This window comes from Musca autumnalis, unplaced genomic scaffold (assembly GCF_047663935.1).
Source record: "Musca autumnalis isolate F117 unplaced genomic scaffold, ASM4766393v1 scaffold_2, whole genome shotgun sequence".
NCBI classification, from domain to species: Eukaryota; Metazoa; Arthropoda; class Insecta; order Diptera; family Muscidae; genus Musca; species Musca autumnalis.
In genome coordinates this window covers 133,406,148-133,427,659 of record NW_027411755.1, presented here as the reverse complement: position 1 = coordinate 133,427,659, position 21,512 = coordinate 133,406,148, and the positions used below count along the sequence as shown (strand labels likewise).

General features: G+C 34.8%; 1 protein-coding gene across 10 annotated transcripts in view; it reads right to left on the bottom strand.

Moving 5' to 3' along the window:
• LOC141394647 (uncharacterized) overlaps window positions 1-21,512 on the bottom strand; it is a 992,399-nt gene that overhangs the window by 710,902 nt on the left and 259,985 nt on the right. For all 10 annotated transcript variants that reach the window (XM_073969386.1, XM_073969385.1, XM_073969381.1 and 7 more), the window contains one exon: window positions 17,225-17,338. In XM_073969386.1, the coding sequence (XP_073825487.1) occupies window positions 17,225-17,338 (114 nt within the window). The remainder of the gene's footprint in view (window positions 1-17,224; window positions 17,339-21,512) is intronic.

Sequence of the window (21,512 nt, the reverse complement as noted above, 5' to 3'; positions counted from 1 at the left end):
GAACTTTGACCGCGATTTGTTGGTTTTTTGATTTTTCTCTTTTATAAACATTGTAGATTCAAAATCTGCAAAAACTTTCACGGAGTAAGCACCTTCCATATAATGTTGGTTCAGGTGCAATGTGATGTTCGACAGTAATTCTTTTATCTAACTGCTACATTGATATAATTCACATCAAGTAAGAAGTCAATAGGTGGTTTTCAAGTTTAGTTTTCATAAGTCGTCCGAATATGCCCCCAGAATTTAAATTGCTGATTAAAACGTTAATTTGGATATTTTTCGCACAAAATTATTTTCAATTTTACACGCTAAATACTTTTCGATCATTATCAACTTTTATTGGCACCAAAACTATTACTTCGTGCAAACATTTGTCAGCATTGAACTATAACTGCGATCTCTAGCGTGATTAAGGTTACACTACCCACTATTAAAACTGAGTGATCCCTGCATATACTACGCTGTAACTCTATTATCTGACCACGTGCATCAATATAATTAGCATCAATGGAAAAGTCAAGCGTTCAACATAGTTTCAAGGAATAAAGATATAGTAATTTCACTAACAACTTTACCAATTTTCACACAAAAGTTCTGGTCAACCAGACTACCAGTGCGACTTACAGAGCCGCTACAAAACTGGATACAAAATTTGTTTTTGGTCCATTTCACCCCCTAAATATTTCACGATCATCGCCAAAATCTATAGGGGTCTATTCTGGTCTGAACCGACCGCCGCACATTGGGGCAAGATTCCAAAAAAACGGGTCTTAATTCAGGGAAGCATTTGAGTGATCTAATGTTAATATTTTTCGAATGTTTACACTTCAATCAATATAACGGAACACAGTTTTGGTGCAAATTGAGAGATTGGAGAGGTATATTCGAAGCCCTCATAAATGGGTACCATAAAATCTATGAAGTGTTTTTATGGTTTTGCCAACATTTCTTATTTGATTAATCTAATATTTTCTAGTATGTTTAATTATTGCTTAAGCTAATGATTAGCAAAAAATTATAAGGTTAGGTCAATATTTTAATGTAGCTCCCATACAAGGGTATCTCCCGATTTTATGTCTTTCGAGGGTCTTGACCATATTTTTAAGTATATTTATCTGCAAATTAGAATTTATAGTTCTGAATGCCTAAGAATTCATAGTGCCAAAATTTACCAATGTTCACAGGTCACTGGTTTGGTATAGCCCTCATGTAGAGGTACTGTCAAATTAGGGGTGTGAGGGTTTCGAACATTTAGGCGTATTTTGCAACTAAACTGGCTCAAATTGTGCATCTTGAATGGATTGGAAATATGTTTATCAACCATCGCACATTGGGGCAAGATCGCCAAAAACGGTGATTAATTCAGGAAATCATTATTTGTTAAATCTAGGAGTCACATTAAACAGAAAAATTTTTGTGCACACAATTTAGTGATAATAAATATATTTTTTATTAAAAATTTATATGTATGTATATTAAAGAAAAAATCAATTCAAATTTTATTACTGGTTTACATGGGGTTTTATAACGTAAAATTATATTAAAATTTTTTTGTAAATTAAGTATGTAAGCATTTCTAACCCTACATGCTATCTATCTCCGATTCATCACTCTCGTTATATTCATCGCCAGAGTCCATCATGTCCTCATTCATCGAAACTGGCGGGGACATAAGGAGCTCCAATGCTTCTTTTTGAAGTTGTTGCATTTTCTTTTTTTGTAATTTTGTTTTTCCACTGATAACAGGATCAGAACTTAAAAGGAACCTATTTAATTAGTAAAATAATGTGTCTTAATCTCAAGTTGGTTATAATAAATGTTTAAACAAACCTATTTAAAATATCTCGGTTTGATTCTTCTCGACTACACTTGCGTGAAAAGTGCTCTCTATAATTTTTGAAGTCCTTATTTCGAGCCTCTTGGGCTTCCTCCGATAGTTGTCCTATCGGCAACAGGGCATGATTAATGATCTCTGATCCATGTATAAGGAATTTGTGCAAAGTGGGAGGCATATAATACCATGGATATTTATTAACAAAAAGTCGAGCTGTTGTATGAGAAAATGCTCTGAATTTGTCAATATTAATATCGTATCCAGAAGACACAGCAACTAATATTGTGTGCATTTTTTGTATCAGCTGCAAATCAATTTTTGTTATTTTTGCTGATATTTCAGCATTTTGAAAAAATCTTCTAGCGGTGTTGCCATCATTGGTATTGCCAAACCCTGGTTTCGGTTGGTCTACAATTAGTCCCGTTTTGTTTCGGAATTCCTTTTGGATTCGTAGTTTATTTTCTGCCACAATTTTTTTGTCGGATTCGGTTCTAGCTTGCCATTTCTTAATAGGAAGCTTGTAGGACAAGTGAAGAAGGGTTTCGTAAAAACGAATCCAACCGTGCAGGACGGACAAACCAAAGTCCAAAGTATCTGCCTTAATTTCCATCCCAATCATTTTGTCCAAATTATTGAATTCTTTACTCGAGGAACCACATACATAGCATGTTTGGGTTGATTTTGTTTGCGTGAGTGCATTACACACTTTTCCATCAACCATTACTAACATGAGTTTGTGGCTCACACTCACTGCTCTATCTGGCAGGACAACTAAGGAATGTTCCAGGTCATTAATTTCTCTTTCCACCCTTTTTCTTTCTTCTATGGAAACACTTGGTGACTCTTTAACAAAATCGATCTTCAATGGTTTACAATATCTGGTTGAAGAGGGACGAGGATTTTGCCAAATTATTTTAGTTCTACACACCATTTTAATCGGAACAATTGAGGTTATAAACACAGCAGCATCACTAGCATCTGGACCATGGAAAGCCTGTTTATAAGCACTGTATCCAGAACTACCATCAAAACCCCATTTCGTATATAAAATTATATCCGACAACTCGTCATCGACCAAGGTAGTTATAACTTCCTTTTGAATTGAAATCAAACGTTCGGCAGTGTGATTAAGAAGTCCTTGTAGACTAATTTGGGCTGTGGTTTCGGATATTGTAATTGTTTCTTCCTTCGGGTAACAGGCTTTCTTAGCTTGTTGCACAACTTTATAAGAGGGGAACTTTTCTGGAGCAGCATTCCTTATTATATCGTATTGATTACGCGATAGTTTGGCTTCTGCAATGACTACTAGCGCAGCTTCTGGACTTATTTTATATGTCTGTTCCTTAGGAGTTGTATTAGCCTTATATGTTGATGCTGCTGATGGGCAATCTGTAACATGTTTAACTATTTTGGAAGCTTCTACATGGCCAGAAGTTCGCAAACAAAGTTGGGTAGCGTGACTTAATTCAGAAAGTGAAGAAGTTTCCCTTAAGACCTTGCTCTTTTTGTTTTTAGTTCTTGTGGAACATTCGTCAAAGTCTTTTTCTTTGCGACCTCTTTTCGTTGTTACCTCATTCTCAAACGAAATGGAGGAGTCTAACCAAATTTTGTTTAACACGATGAATCGGTCGTTAATTCTACATGATTTAGCCCACCTTTTCTTAAAATCAGGAACAAACCAATTGATTTTTTTTTCAAAACACTCCTTATCAACGTGATCAACTCGTTTCCATGTTTCATATAATTAATTTTGTCATTTAAATTGGAAGAGGGTGCATTCAGAAAAATGTCGTATATGTCCCGACGAGTTATAGTTGTTGGTTTTGAATTTGTTCCTAAAAAGTTTAAATACGAAATTGTGCAATGAAATATAAATAATGTACCGGTTATCTACACATATTTACATCACTAGCAATACGTTTGACTTTGACACAAACAACACAGTAAGTTGGACTTTCGTACGAACAAAACAGTAAACGTTAAACTGTAAATACCCAACGCTAGACATGAACGACTTTTTTTCACAGTATTTTTCGCTACAATGAACACTCTAATGTAGTTCCTGATTACAACGAAACAATCGAATATATATATATATATATATATATATATATATATATATATATATATATATATATTCGATCGTTTCGTTGTTATCTGGAAATATATATATATATATATATATATATATATATATATATATATATATATATATATATATATATATATATATATATATAACATAATGAAGAATCACATTGCCGTATGTAGGGTGAAGCCAAAACATGACATATTGCACAACAATAATTCAGAAAATGAAGAGAAATCCCCGCATACAATACATTTGAACCATGACTATTTCCATCATTTTTCGCATAACTCTGAAAGTGCAAAAAAGTAGCAAGTTTTGTTTGCGCAATATCAAAGACAACACTTAAGAAAAAAATACAAAAAAAAATCTCACGACCTTCTCGACACTCTTTTTTTTTTATAATCCAATACATTTCAAAATCATGTTAAATCTAGACACATTTTCACGAATTTTTTAAACACATTTCTACAAGACATTTTTCAGAACAATTTTTTCTTAAAATATTAAGAATTACCTCTGTTTGAAATATCCATTTTGAAAATGCCAAGTTTTTGTAGCAGAACCAACGTTATAGCGTTTTAAAAGCAGCAAAATTTAACAATTTTCACCTGTTTCTTAACTTTTAAAAATATGTTCAACTTTAACACTGTGCTACACGAAAAGTAAACAACATACGACTTTGCTTTTTTGGCTAGTGAGGTAGAATTTTGTACTCGTTAACCCTGTCAAGACAGGTTATCAAAAATTTGTGTTTCATTTTTTCAATTAAGACCCGTTTTTTTCAATCCTGCCCCAACGTGCGCCGTTCAAGATTGATCCATAATTGCGGCCTGTAGCATGCGTAAAATTTTTAGAGGACGTACAGACGGATGGCCTTTCGCACACCCATCTCCAAATCGCTTTATCTCGTCGAGATTTGAATTTTGGTATAACCCAAAGGGGTCTTCGACGAATATTTTGCGGTGTTACATGAATTTTTCGAAAAACAAACTTACACATTGTGGTGTAGGGTATACAAATATTTAACAACGGTTCTTTAAGTATATGATATTTATTTTGTATGCTATAAATTTAACAACATAACATAATTTTAGGCCTAACTATGTATTTGAATCTAATAATTTCCACTAGTGTGTATATCATAATTACCAAACAGGATCCTTCATCCAGGACATACCAAAGTATTTATGCCAGCAGATGTAAAATATTGAAACAATTAAAATTAATTTCTCCCCAATTCTCTTGGTTTGGTTAGGTTACATTCACAGCCAGCAGTAAATAGGAAACTATGTCAAGATTAAGTGTTATATGCGTAGCATGCTTACCGACAATATGGAATACTTCTCATGATTACCATAGCCAAACGCCGGCACACATTCTTACTCAGAACCTTAAGCTTGTTTATTAACATAATAAAGCTAATTAATTATTAACGCTATATGAGCTGCTCTTATTAGGCCATTGTCTGTATACCACCACTAGTGTGGCCATTATGGCTTATCTATATATATAAATGAGCTTGGTGATAAGTGATTGACTGACTGACTGACTCATCATCAACGCCCAGCCAAAACGGCTAAAGCTAGGAGCTTGAAATTTTACCAGTGGGTCACTGTTGATGCAAATGTGCGAGATAAGGCCGGGTTTTAGAAAAGTCGTCCTGGAACCACAAAAAATAACAACAACAAAAATCCTTATTTTACATTATTATTACGTACTTATTCACTTAGTTGGCCCTCTGCAAGACATGTGTCAAATTAACAATGCTATAACTTCATGATACCGTAAACGATCACACATAATTTCAAATTTTGTAGTTTACTTCTAGGCGCACTTATTTTATCGTAAACCACTAAATAATAGAAAGACAAGACATTTGTTATCTTCCATTGCAACAGATGTCGCAGTTGGTGATAATGGTGTATAAACATCAATTAAGCAAATGAACAAATGAGTTGCTGTTGAAGACAACATCAGGGGAATAAATTCAGAAATCGGCCAGAAATAACAACAACTAAAAACTGTATGGACCTGCATTTTTGGTAATAACTAAATGTTTGCAAATCAATGAAAGTGCAATAGAATTGTGCATATTACCACGATTTATTTGCAATTAAGAATTTTATCGTATATGGAGATGTACAGTCATAACTATTCAATTTTCAATTTCAAAATCTGTAATTTGAAGAAATCGCTAAATAATTAACGAAATCAATAATAGGCCCCAGGAATATAGGAATATAGGAATTTGGTATGGAAATCAAGGTTGGGAAGTGGTGCTTCTAAAAGGAAATGGTTTGGAAAATTACCAATCATGTGTACGAAAAGTACTGAATGGTACTAAATTTAGTACAATTTAGATTTGGGTGAACGTAAAGAGCTGGAAACCTGAAATTTGGAATTAAGGTTACTGTTGTAGTGTAGGATTGAGATATGAGGGTAGTTTTGGAAATTCGTGATTATGTGTACGAAAAGTACTAAATAGTACTAAATTTGGTACAATAGGGATTTGGGTGAACGGATAGAGCTGGAATCCTGATATTTGGAATTGAGATTACCGTTGGAGTGTAGGATTGAAGAACTTTTGGAAATTCGTACTTATGTGTATGAAAAGTACTAAATGGTACTAAATTTGATACAATGGGGATTTGGGTGAACGGATAATAGCTGGAATCTCGAAATTTGGAATTGAGATTACTGGTGGGGTGTAGGATTGAGGTAGTTTTGAAAATTCGTACTTATGGGTACGAAAAGTACTAAATGGTACTAAATTTATTACAATTTGGATTTGAATGAACGGATAGAGCTGGAAACCTGAAATTTGGAATTAATATTACTGTTGAAGTGTAGGATTGAGATATGAGTGTGGTTTTGGAAATTAGTACTTATGTGTACGGAAAGTACTAAATGGAACTAAATTTTGTATAATGGGGATTTGGGTGAACGGATAGCGCTGGAATCTCTAAATTTGGAACTGAGATTACTGGTGGAGTTTAATATTGTGGAAGTTTTGGAAATTCGTACATAGGGTACGAAAATAGGGTGAACGGATAGGGCTTGATTCCTCAAATTTGGACTGAGGATCACTGATGAAGAGTAAGAAAGATGCACCGAAGGGTTTTTGGAAACTTGAGTGTACGAAAAGTACTAAATCGTACTAAATTTAGTACAATTTGGATTTGGGTGAACGGATAGAGCTGGATTCCTGAAATTTGGAATTGATATTACTGTTGGAGTGTAGGACTGGGGAAGTTTTGGAAATTCTTACTTATGTGAATGAAAAGTACTAAATGGTACTAAATTTGGGACAATGGGGATTTGGGTGAACGGATATAGTTGGAATCTCGAAATTTGGAATTGAGATTACTGGTGGGTGTAGAATTGAGGTAGTTTTGAAAATTCGTACTTATGGGTACGAAAAGTGCTAAATGGTACTAAATTTAGTACAATTTGGATTTGGGTGAACGTATGTATGTAGCTGGAAGCCTGAAATTTGGAATTAAGATTACTGTGAAGTGTAGGACTGAGATATGAGGGTGGTTTTGGAAATTCGTACTTATGTGTTCGAAAAGTACTAAATTTGGTACAATAGGGATTCGAGTGAACGGACAGAGCTGGAATTCTGAAATTTGAAATTGAGATTACTGTTGGAGCATAGGATTGGGGAAATTTTGGAAATTCGTATTTATGTGTACGAAAAGTACTAAATGGTACTAAATTTATTACAATTTGGATTTTGGTGAACGGATAGAACTGGAATCCTGAATTTTAAGTATTTTAATTTTATTTATTTTAATTTAAAGTATGAATTTTAGTAAACGGAAAGAGTTAGAATTTGCAACCCGTTCGCGGTAGGCTATAGAGGTAGAATTTGGATTTGGGTGACGGATAGTGTTTGAGTCCTGAAATTTGAAATTAGGATTACTATTGGAGTGTAGGACTGAGGTAGTAAGGGTACGAAAAGTACTAAGTGGTACTACCTGTGGTACAATTTGGATTTGGGGGAACGGATAGAGCTGGAATCCTGGAATTTGATCAGACTGCTGTTGGAGTATAGGATTGAGATGGAAGTAGTTTTTGAAATTCGTACTTATAGGTACGAAATGTACCAAATGGTACAACTTGGATTTGAGTGCACGGATAGCGCTGGAATCCTGTTTTTTGGAATTATGGTTACTGTTGAAGTGAAGGATTAAGGTTGTTTTGGAAAATCGAATTGTACAGAATTTGGTACAATTTGTTTTTGTGTAAATGGGTTTTTGGAAATTCGTCGTAGAAAGGTACGAAAAGTACTAAAGTGTACTAAATATGGAATCCATTGTATTAGGCAAACGCGAAGAGCTAGAAATTCGACCTATAAGTGCACGAAAAGTACTAAAAGTTTCTAAATTTGGTACCAATTGCATATTTTTAATGGATAAAGCAAGAATCTTCAAATTTGGTATGGGAATCAAGGTTGGGAAATGGCGTTGAAATAAGGAAATGATTTTGGAAGTTCGTATTTATGATTACGAGCAGTACTAAATTTGGATTTGGGTGAACGGATAGAGCTGGAATCCTAAAGTTTTGAATTAAGATTACTGTAGGGGTGTAGGATTGAGATAGTTTTGGAAATTCATACCTTTGGGTACGAAAAGTACTAAATAGTACTAAATTTGGTACAATTTGGATTTGGATGAACGGATAGAGCTGGAATTCTGAAATTTGGAACTAAGATTACTGCCGGACAGTAGAATTGAGGTAGTTTTGGAAATTCGTACTTATGGGTACAGAAAGCACTAAATTTGGTACAATTTGAATTTTAGTAAACGGATTTGGATGAACGGATAGAGCTGGAATTCTGAAATTTGGAACTAAGATTACTGCCGGACAGCAGAATTGAGGTAGTATTGGAAATTCGTACTTTTGGGTACAGAAAGCACTAAATTTGGTACAATTTGAATTTTAGTAAACGGATAGTGTTGGAATTAGGAATTAAGATTACTGTAGGAGTGTAGTATTGAGGAAATTTTGAAAAGTCGTACGTATGGGTACGAGAAGTACTAAATGGTACTAAATATGGTACAATATGGATTTGGGTGAACGGGTAGAGCTGGAATCCTAAAATTTTTGTTTGGGAAAGAAATGGTACTAAATTTGATACAATTTGGATTCGGGTGAATTAATAGAGCTGGAATCCTGAAATTTGGAATAACGATTACAGTCGAAGAGTAGGATTCAGGTTGTTTTGAAAAAGCAAACTTATGGTTACGAAAAGCACTAAATGGTACTAAATTTAGTACAATTTGTATGTAGGTGAACGGATAGCGGTGGAATCCTGCAATTTGAAAGTATGATTATTGTAGCCCTGTTGCGTTGATGAAGTTTTGAAAATTGGTACGAAAATTCTAAATTGTTCTAAATTGAGTACAATTTTAATTTGGTTTAACGGATAGAGTTTGAATCCTGAAATTTGGAAGTAAGATTACTACTAAAGTGAAGGATTGAGGTAGTTTTGGAAAATCTTACTTATGGGTACGAAGAGTTCGACTTGATACTAAGTTTGGTACAATTTGGAATTGGACGAACGGATACAGCTGGAATCTTGAGATTTGGAATTACTGTAATTATTATGGAATTTACTGTAATTATTTTGTATTAATGTCCGTGTATGGCTGAGATATGTCGTCGAAATACGTACCATAAGTATACGAAAATTACTTAACGGTACTCAATTTGTTTTTGGGTGTAGGGACAGTGCTGGAATTTTTATTTTTTGGAGTTAGGGTGTGTATTGGTGTGCAACGTTGATCTCGCTGTTAATGTGTAAGGGTGAGATACGGCTGATCTTTTTGAAAATCGAACTTAAGGGGTACGTACAGTACTAAGATAAAAATAAATATTAATTAAAATTGGTATTAGTGCGACCAAATTTTCAGTGTTTGTCATTTCCATATTATATATTGTTTATTTGTTTTTTTATATCCTTTCCGCATACGAAGTAGCGGGCATTTTGCTAGTATAACATAATGAAGAATCACATTGCCGTATGTAGGGTGAAGCCAAAACATGACATATTGCACAACAATAATTCAGAAAATGAAGAGAAATCCCCGCATACAATACATTTGAACCATGACTATTTCCATCATTTTTCGCATAACTCTGAAAGTGCAAAAAAGTAGCAAGTTTTGTTTGCGCAATATCAAAGACAACACTTAAGAAAAAAATACAAAAAAAAATCTCACGACCTTCTCGACACTCTTTTTTTTTTATAATCCAATACATTTCAAAATCATGTTAAATCTAGACACATTTTCACGAATTTTTTAAACACATTTCTACAAGACATTTTTCAGAACAATTTTTTCTTAAAATATTAAGAATTACCTCTGTTTGAAATATCCATTTTGAAAATGCCAAGTTTTTGTAGCAGAACCAACGTTATAGCGTTTTAAAAGCAGCAAAATTTAACAATTTTCACCTGTTTCTTAACTTTTAAAAATATGTTCAACTTTAACACTGTGCTACACGAAAAGTAAACAACATACGACTTTGCTTTTTTGGCTAGTGAGGTAGAATTTTGTACTCGTTAACCCTGTCAAGACAGGTTATCAAAAATTTGTGTTTCATTTTTTCAATTAAGACCCGTTTTTTTCAATCCTGCCCCAACGTGCGCCGTTCAAGATTGATCCATAATTGCGGCCTGTAGCATGCGTAAAATTTTTAGAGGACGTACAGACGGATGGCCTTTCGCACACCCATCTCCAAATCGCTTTATCTCGTCGAGATTTGAATTTTGGTATAACCCAAAGGGGTCTTCGACGAATATTTTGCGGTGTTACATGAATTTTTCGAAAAACAAACTTACACATTGTGGTGTAGGGTATACAAATATTTAACAACGGTTCTTTAAGTATATGATATTTATTTTGTATGCTATAAATTTAACAACATAACATAATTTTAGGCCTAACTATGTATTTGAATCTAATAATTTCCACTAGTGTGTATATCATAATTACCAAACAGGATCCTTCATCCAGGACATACCAAAGTATTTATGCCAGCAGATGTAAAATATTGAAACAATTAAAATTAATTTCTCCCCAATTCTCTTGGTTTGGTTAGGTTACATTCACAGCCAGCAGTAAATAGGAAACTATGTCAAGATTAAGTGTTATATGCGTAGCATGCTTACCGACAATATGGAATACTTCTCATGATTACCATAGCCAAACGCCGGCACACATTCTTACTCAGAACCTTAAGCTTGTTTATTAACATAATAAAGCTAATTAATTATTAACGCTATATGAGCTGCTCTTATTAGGCCATTGTCTGTATACCACCACTAGTGTGGCCATTATGGCTTAAATGAAGGCCATTTGGTCAACAAGGAAATTAGACCAACAAATTAGTGCTGACCGGCCAGTCGCCGTTTACACTTTCATCATTGCAGCTACTTAATAAAGATCACACATATTGTGAGAGATGGCAAATGCGAAGGATGAAGAAACCCCAAATGTTAAAGGTTGGCATTACATCAACGAGGCGTTTTTGTGGTAATTACTGGTAACACTTGTTTGTTCGCTTTCTTTGCTTTGGGTGATCCCATCTAAAAATTGGCAACAACTTTGAGGTCTTTAGAAGAGCATTTCTACGCTTGCCACAGACTGTCACAAAGGCCATAAGGGTAGAGTACGTCGAAGAAGATATACAAAAAGGATTTTTAATACATAATCAACTGGACATTTGGCACCGAGTTGTGTAAGCATTTTTCTTCGTGCATGTGTTTTACACTGTTCGTTCATCTTTTTTTGGCAAAAGTTTTGTGTGAAGATGTATGAACGTATAACTCTTATGGATAACAAAAGAACAAGGGAAAATAAAGAAAATGTGCAACTAATTAATTTTTCCATTTCTTTTGGTAGAATTGAGTTCTCGATGGATGTTTTTATATAAACTATGTTTGTATGTTAGTCGCAATATGCGTGTGTGTGTATGTGTTTGCAACCACAAAGCATTTTAACAATTAATATCTCCGTTTTAACACAATTAAGCCGAATATATTTTTTTCATTTAAATAATTTATTTTTCAAAACATATTTTAAGGTAGACTTCAGTAACAGGGTTTTTCTCATATGGATAAGAAATGCAGATTTTTTTTTTTGTATTTCCAAAATTTAAAAAAAAGGAAAAAATGAAGAGTAAAAAATGGAAAATGAACTATATGGAACTATCTAGTTCACAACGCAGTTCCAATGGCCCACAACATTTGGAAGACAAACAGCGTAAACACATTAGATTTTATTAAGTTACTCATACGTTTTGGAACTAGTACAGTGAACCAGGAAATATATTACCCAACGCTATATAACAGTAAAAATTCGGCCAGGCCGAAACTTTTATACCCCCCACTATGAAATATTTTAAACTAAAATTGGAAGTTTCCTAATTATGAATTACATGAAATTTGGGCCGCAAATCTAGGTATTAGAGTTGGGTAATCTAGTTCCAAGTTCCTTGAACTAACGTAAGCAGTTTGTTCAAAGAAAAAAATTGGGCCATTAGAACTGCAATGTGAACTATATAGTTCCATATAGTTCCTTGACCTATGTTGGCAATTTTCGGTGGAGAGGTTTCGCGACTGCATAAAACCTTAAATGTAAAATTACGGTTATTTCGGTCAAAAAATTTAGCTAACATCTTAAAAAACTGGAAATCGCGATGTATAGTTATATGGGAGCTATACCATAACATGCACCTATATTGACAATGTTTAGCGAAGAAGTTTTGTGAGCACTGTATATCGCCAAATTACAGGTAGTTCGTTAAAAATGTGGCTCAATTGATAAAAATACCTAAAATCGAGAAGTTCCGTTTTAAGGGTCCTATACCAAAACATGGACCTATATAGAGAATTTTTGGTGGATAAGTGCTGAGGCCACCAAGAACCTCAAATGTCAAACTACAGCTGGTTCGGTTGAAAATGTAGTTAAAATCCTCAAAATACCTAAAATCGGCAGGTACCGTTATGTTGGGCTATACCACTTTACATACTTTTTCACAACGTTATAAAGGTCTAATTTTGTACACTCAAATGAAAAATGTATAGCATAATCTAATATCATTCCGGGCCCCTCTGGTTACGTCGGTGCTGGTTATGGACGGAAAATGGAGTTTAGGAGTGTTGTGCCGGCTTGTCCTTACTTTCATAGGTGATCGCTTCCAGAATACTTGTTCTATAGGCCGAAGTAAGATTATGTTTTCTACCGCTTCGATCCTTTGATTTATTACTCCAATTCAGACGCTTTGAGATATCGCTCGTAACATAGTTATTTCATCGGAGTCTACGCATTCAAGCTTTGCGAATACTCTCTGGAGTATTGCATATGCAATTTTAGTGGGTTCATCGTAATCAATTATCATTACATAATATATACCAGGGTCGTCCATCGGGCTCCCACTGAGTTGTTTTGCATTTGCTATTCTCTCTCATTCACAGTGTATGTGAGCAAAAACGAATGATAACCATCATTTGGTTGTTGTTTTTTCACCTATACATAAACACTTGCTTTAGTTTGATGGAATTTTCTTGGGCGATGCTGATCTAGACCAGCGCACGATGGGGCCGAAGACAGGTTTTTGAGGCAAAAAATCACAGGGGCAAGCTAGACCTTCAAAATTTCGTGCAGATGTTTATAATCGGCCTAGAAACTTATTTGCCAATTTCGATGAAATTAGAAACGTGTGACAGGATTCGTTCTAGAAATATGTTTGCCAAATTATATTGAAATCGGTTCAGATTTTGATATAGCTCCCATATATATTTTCGCCCGATTTGAGGTATTTGGTGCAACAAATACGCAAATTCTGTCCAATTTCGATGAAATTTAAAATGTGTGACGGAATTAGGTCTAGAAAAAAGTATGCCAAATTATATCGAAATCGGTTCAGATTTTGGATATAGCTCCTATATATTTTCACCCGATTTTAGGCATTTCGTTCAGCAATCACGCTATATATGTCCAATTGTGATGAAATTTAAAATGTCTGACGGAATCTAGAAAACATTATTGAGACATCATATTGAAATCGGTTCAGATTTGGATATATCGTCCATAAATTTTCTCTGTCGGAGTTAATTGTTTTCTCATTTTAGTTGGTTGATGCCAAACTTCCTTAAGAACATAGTTTGTATATTTTTCTTTTGACAAATTGGCCGAAACAGAGGCGGCATGAATGAAGAGCTTGGTAATTTTTTTTCCTTTACTATAATCCACATTAGAGCGCCCTCTCTTCTTTGTATCATTACCTTGTTCTAGCGTAAATACGGTGTCGCTAGCCAACCACAAGCTTTCAAATTGTAATACCTCCAATTTGTTATCCATTTTTGGTTAAGGCGTGCACAAATGTTATAAACTTATTTTATATATCCCGTCACGAAGTTGTCTTTGACACCTCGACACAACAAATTATTGACCACATCTAATATTACATTTACATTTTTAATAATAATCTTAATTTACATACTATTATCCGTATTTTCCATTTTTAAAATTATTTTTATTATATCAACAGATCAGGTTTTGGCGCCAAAATACTTATATTGTTTAATTACGACTGAAGGTCAGAAATAAACGGAATGAAAATTATGACATCTTTGGATGCTTGGCATGTCCCCGGGGTCCGTTGCCAAATTGTAATTTTTTGGTTTTGAAGGTTTGAAAGTGCTAAGAATATAATTCCCTTATTATTTGATTTCAATCACTGACTTGAAAAAATGACTTTTTGCCTCAAAAACCTTCCATTGGCCCCATCGTGCAGCGATAGGCGGCGGGCGCTTACTGAGAGTAGGTGAGCGTAAATTTCAATATAAAATGCATTGCAATTTATGTTCACTTGCTCCCTGTAAGCTCCCGCAGCCTATAGCTGATCTAGGTCAGCGATATGCAACATATTTTTCTATTGCATACTTTACGGGATGTCATTGTGTGAGTGCATGCTTTTTCAATTGTATTTTGTGTGTGGAGAGAGAAGAAGCGCACGTGGGCGCTCTCATTCCTAACGATGATCTAGACCATTGGTGATCACTTCCTTACGGTATCGTAAAAACAAACCACACGTATTCTCTCCTTATTTATCATTTGCCATTGCTTAGTAATGGGGAGAGTGTCTTACCACTACTAATACACGAACTATTCTGAGCACCCATGATCTAGACCAGCGTTAGGCAAGAGAGCGCACACGTGCGCCTAGTGAACGTTTCTCTCTCCATACACACAATTCAACTAATTGAAAAAGCATGCACTCACACAATGACACTCCCTATGTTGCCGATGTTTTTCGGCAATTTCCACACATACGACACGATTGCCAAGAAAGCGCGTAACAAAGAAAACAAATGTTTTGATTTGTTGTTGTTCAACAGCTTATTTGTCTTACCGATTTACTAATACATTTGTAATAATTGCGTTTTCTACAATACATCCTCATTTAGTTCTCTTCTTGGTCACATATGATCTAGACAGCGTAACGGGTGTAACTCGATACGTTTGACTTTTTCTTATGTGTGTGTCGATGGTTGCTCTTTTCGACGATATCATCTACATAGGAATATAGTATATGAGATACCTTAAACGAGATCCTCCTATCGTAAAAGAGATCCCCTAACACTTCCTTGTAAAGCGACCACGTGCCTGTCGATGTTGTAGTAGGGTGCCAAGTGTATTTGAATGGAGCCTCGTTGATACTTGGGCGCCTCATCGAGTATTATGCTTAGTTGTCAAGCCCTTCCGTAGTAAGGAGGCTTTACTGCAGTCTACCTCAGGCCCTTCACTAATCAATATATCATGTAAAAAGTATCAGTCAGCTTTGCCGTCAGAGATATACCCTCAGCCGCATAACCCGAGACATGGTCTTACGTTGGATTAAGGTGCAAAAGTGTTGTATTTTTGTGAAGGAACCTTTTATACCCTCCACCATTAGATATCCACCATGCAATACTCTAATATTTTTAATTTAATTAAACAAATATATAATTCATATAATTCATATAGAAAACTTTACCCTCTAATAAGTAACACAAAACTTTAATACTTTTTGCATAATTGTTTCCCATTAAAATGTTAAACCAATTTTTCGTAAAACTTCAAGTTGAGTAGTTGTGTCGTTGATATAATTTAGAATTTTTTCATGGCATATTTTTTCATACTCTATTTTTTGGGTTGTTGTTCGGTTCACAATGACAACAACAGCAGGAATGTTGTATAACAATGTGTTGTGTTTCCTTTAATTTACATAAAATTTTAATTAAAATTTGTTGTTACAATCTTGCATTTGTTTGTACCTCCCCTAAGGATATGCATATGCTAGCTAGGCTGAGGATAAAGATGACGACGATGATGACAACTACTATGCTGCTGTTGATGATGACTATAATGCAGCTGCTACTGTTGTTGATGGGAATGTCGTTTTTTTGCTTATCGTGTTCTTATTTCCCTATTGTGATATAGTCGAAACATACGAGCGTAAGGAAAGATATGTTCAAAAAAGTGGTTGGTGGTAAAGGGGAAATATTATTTGGATGCGGGGGAGTGTATAGGACAGAAAAAGTTTTATAGTTTACCGTTACAGCATCAGCAGAGCCAAATGGCAGTAACGGTAACATCAACGACAACAATGCATAGCATGCTTTCGGCCAGGATTGAAGGAAGGAATGTGCAATTGTAGTGCAAGTGTTGTGATTGTTGTTGAGATTGCTGTCGGGTGATTGTCGATGTCATTTTCTGCAAAAATGTGTGTAATGCAACATGTTTGTTTTTACCTTGAACAATGATTGCTGTGTTGAATACGCAAAGTGAGTTTTTGCAATTTTATATACAACAGATTTTTTATTTTGTCATTTTTGCCACTGACAAGTAGTAATCATTTTATGACAACATTCTCAAAAATGAATTATATATTTGTTCATTTACGCACAGAAAGTGGATATATGTGTATGCATGTGTGAAGTCAGAATTAAATTTGTTTTAATTTAAAAGTTTTATGACGTTAATTCTTCGCAAATGCTCTGAGGGTTTCGCAGTTTTTAGAAGACTTTTCTGCCATAAATTTTAGGATTTTGTGAGAAAATTGTGTTTAATTCGGTGCTTATATTAGGTAGTTCTACGCCACACATTTTAAATAACATAAAGTACATATCTTCCGATTCCGATGTTAAGGTGGTAATCTAATATTAACTTAGGCCAATTGAGTGCACTTCTTTTACGGCTTATTACACGTTTTACCTTGCAATTGCTGTCATATTTACTTACCTTATCTAAATCAATAATATTTTTCGGTACTAATACATCTATAAGTGATTCCAATGGACCAGAAACTATTCTACCGTTTATATACATAATACCACCGGAACCAAGTACAGAACTCTGCAAAGAACAAAATGTTAAAGAAAAAGTTGTTAGATGCAATAAAGTTGTATATGATTTAAATTTGTGTGTATGGAATTGAATGTTGGCAACTCTAAATATTAATTATTTATCTCCTTATTTGTAAAGTACGCCAGCTTAATCCCAGATTTGTTGTTCTCAGATTTAAAAAAAAAAAACAAAAAGTTTTTAAATTGGTTGTAGTTAAAATTGATATACTTTAGGCAAAGGGAGAGAAGATTAGTTTCGTTCAACGCCACTTGGACTCATCAGTTCTTTGTATTGAAACAAAGAACTCTTTCCCAATTTTATGGCGACTCGAGCTCAAGAATAAATGTGGCCGACAAATTCCCAATTTTTAAGATATAGTTTTGTTATTTGGTATAGAAGTTTATATTACTCCTAGGATGTTTGGTATTGCAAATGGGTTATATCGGTCCACGTTTGGTCCATAGAACGGTAACGCCCGATTTTCGGTATTTTGTAGGTTTTAGCCTCATTATCACACCGAAATGGCTGAAATTTGGTACTTAGTCTTCGTTGGGGGTACAAAACTTTCCACCAGAAACTTGTTATTACAGGTTCACGCCTTCATATAGACCTCATAGAACATTACCTCCCGATTTTCGGTATTTTAAAGGTTGTGCCACAATAATCCACCGAAATGGCTGAAATTTGGTATTTGGTCTTCATTTTGGCTATTAATCCTTCCATATGAAATTTGTCGGTATAGGTCCACGCCTTCATATAGCTCCATAGAACGTACCTCCTGATTTTCGGTGTGTTGAAGGTTGTGGCCTCAATATTCCAGTGAACTGACTGAAATATTGTAATAGGCCTTTATTTGGAGTATCAAACGTTCCATATGAAATCTGTCGGTACAGGTTCACGCCTTGGTATACCCGCCATAGAACGGCACCTCCCTGTTTCCTGTGTTTTGAAGGTTGTGGCCTCAATATTCTACCGAAATAGCTGAAATTGTGTATTTGGTCTTCATTTGCGATATTATACCTTCCACATGAAATTTGTCGGTATAGGTTCACGCCTTCATACAGCTCCATAGAACGTACCTACAGATTTTCGGTGTTTTGAAGTTTGTGGCCTTAATATTTCAGCGAAATGGCTGAAATTGGTTTTTGGCCTTCATTTGGAGTATTAAACGTTCCATACGAAATCTGTCGGTATAGGTCCACGCCTTAGTATAGCCCCCATAGAACGGTATCTCCCTCTTTCCAGTATTTTCAAGGTTGTTGCCTCAATATTCCACCGAAATGGCTGAAATTTGGTATTTGGTCTTCATTTGGGTTATTAATCCTTCCATATAAAAGTATTTCGGTATTTTGAAGGGTTTAGACTCATTATCACATCGAAAAGGCTGAAATTTCGTACTAAGTCTTCGTTGGGGGTATAAAACTTTCTCCCAGAAATTTGTCGGCACAGGTCCACGCCCTCATATAGCACCCGTAGAACGGTACCTCCCGATTTTCGGTATTTTGAAGATTGTGACCACAGCAACCCAACGAAATGGCTGAAATTTGGTATTTTGTTTTTGGTGGAAGTAAAAACCTTTCTGACAGAAATTCGTCGGTATAGGTCCACTTTTCGATATATCCGCCATAGAACGGTACCTCCCGATTTTCGTATTTCTAAAGGTTGTGACGTCAATATCTCACAGAAAGACTGACATTTGTTATTTATTTGATATTTGATATCTATTTATTTATTTATTGAAAACCTACACAACAAAAAATTAATTCTTATAAATATGGTGCAGGATTATATAAAAATATACAATATCCAATTTAATTTAAATAATAATTTATCATTTAAATATAATTTCAATTGAGAAATTACTTAATGAAATAACAAATATCAAAATTAAAAATTGGTACAAACATATTTTTAATAGAAAGTAAAAGAAAAAATTATTAACAAGTTTCTAAACATTTTTAAACAGAAACGCATTGTTGATGCTTTGGATATTATGGGGGAGAGTATTCCAAAGACGTATAGAAAATATATAGAAGTGCTGTTCGGAAAGAAAACTCCGTCGTCTAAGGGGTACTAGCCGTCTACCTCTGCTGGGCCGATTGAAAATTAATTTGTCGTAGAGATTTTTCAGTTTTTGACTGGTTATGATTTTGTGCAGAAATATCAGGGATCTAATTGCAAGATATGTTTTAAATTTACAGCCATAAAGTGTATAAGCAAGAAGCAAAACAAAACGTCTGCTCCGTCGGAAAAGGTCGTAAGTCCCTCTCAATAAATTTTTCAGGAGGAAGAAAACACATTCCAGCGCTTTCTGTATTAAAGATTTTATTATGGTGGTAAAGGCAGTATTCTTCGTTTATTTATTCCGGTTCAATACCTGTACTTTGTTTGATAAAATTCCGTCGCGTTTGGGAGATAATTGGATGTCTTTGGACTTACGACCTTTTCCTTGTACAGTTTTGTATTTTTGTAGGGACTTACGACCTTTTCCTATAATTTACGGACGTTTTTAAAATAAAATATTTATACTTTACAAAACAATGTGGAAAGGGTAGTATAAGTTTGTATTCGTCGTAGACCCCCTCCCCTTTCCATTTTTTCATATCTTGACGAGATAAAGCGATCTAGCTATGTGTGTCCGTCCATCCATTATTTTTATTTTTATTTTTTTTTTTTTAATTGTACAATTGCAACAAAATTCCAGACCTCAATTTTGGACCGATGGTCACAAAATTTTGTGGAGAGGTCGGGTTTCGACCAGAAGTGACCCCATTAAATGTTGGTTATGATCAAAAGGTGTGAAATGGACGAAACCCACAATTTTTACCCGACTTTGTAGCTGTCCTGTAAATCGCAGTAATATTCCGATCGGAGCGAAATTTTATGAATGATTTGAGTTTAAACAAAGAATAAGCTTGCAATTTAACATGGTGATGAGATAATTATTAGTGGACCAAAACTTTTGAGTGAAATCGTATATATAAAAGACTATGTGTGTATGTTTGTATGTTCCGCATAGACTCAAAAACTGCTGAACCGATTTTTTTGAAAATTTCAGAGAATATGCAAGGAACAGCCGAGGTGAAAATAGGCTTTATATATTTTTTTTTTTTTGAATTTGGAAGGGGCGGAGGCAGGCCCTATTTTTTGCAAAAGCTATGAAAGTGTCGGTCAGAAAATTAATTTGCGAGGCAACGGTTGTTGAATCTCCGACCCTAAGTACTTGTTCCATGTAATTTTCACATTATGCACAGGGATGTCCCTTGGTGGAAGTAGGCTATGTATTTTGTTGAATTTCGGAGGAGCGGGTTATACCTGTGCCCTATTTTTTAAATGCGCTATTTATATAAAACTTACAAACGATTCCGTTTTCCCAATCCAGATGTTATGCATAACGAAGCTTTAGTCTTATTGGAAAGCAAGTGTTTAGATTAGAAGGCAAAACATCGATAGCTATAGTTTCATCAGGTATATAAGATACATTATAAGAAGGTGGACACAGTCGGTATGCCTCAAGCCATCAGTTATGTGGCGGTATGTTAAAATTGCATATCGACACCAACATTTCTGAAGATTTTTATACCCTCCACCATAATATGGAGGATATAATTAAATTTGTCATTCAGTTTGTAACATATCGATATATTCAGCGTCGGTATAACCATGACCGTCTGTCCGTCTTTTGAAATTAAGATACATCTCGCAATTTTTAAGATAGATCTTCGTGATTTGGTATAGAAGTTTCTATTACTTGTAGGACGTTTGGTATTGACGCCTTCATATAGCCCCCATATAACAGTACCTCCCGATTTCTGGTATTTTGAAGGTGTGGCCTCAATATTTCTCCGAAATGGCTGTAATTTCGTATTTATTCTTCGTTTTCTCCCATAAATTTGTCTATATAGGTCAACGCCTTCACATAGCCCCATAGAACTGTCCCTCCCGAATTTCGGTATTTTGAAGGTTAGCCACATTGTTTTACCGAAATTGCTGAAATTTGGTATTTAGTCTACTTCATAAACGAAAGGAAACCAATTGAGGTAAAATTCAAGTTCGGCCTTGCCGAATTGAACGACGTTCTTACTTGTCATTGATAGTCACTTGCATATCCCAACTAATTTGCGATGCAAAAAAATATAATTGACATAAGAAAAGGTAACATAAACTGTTTCAAGGGCCAGCA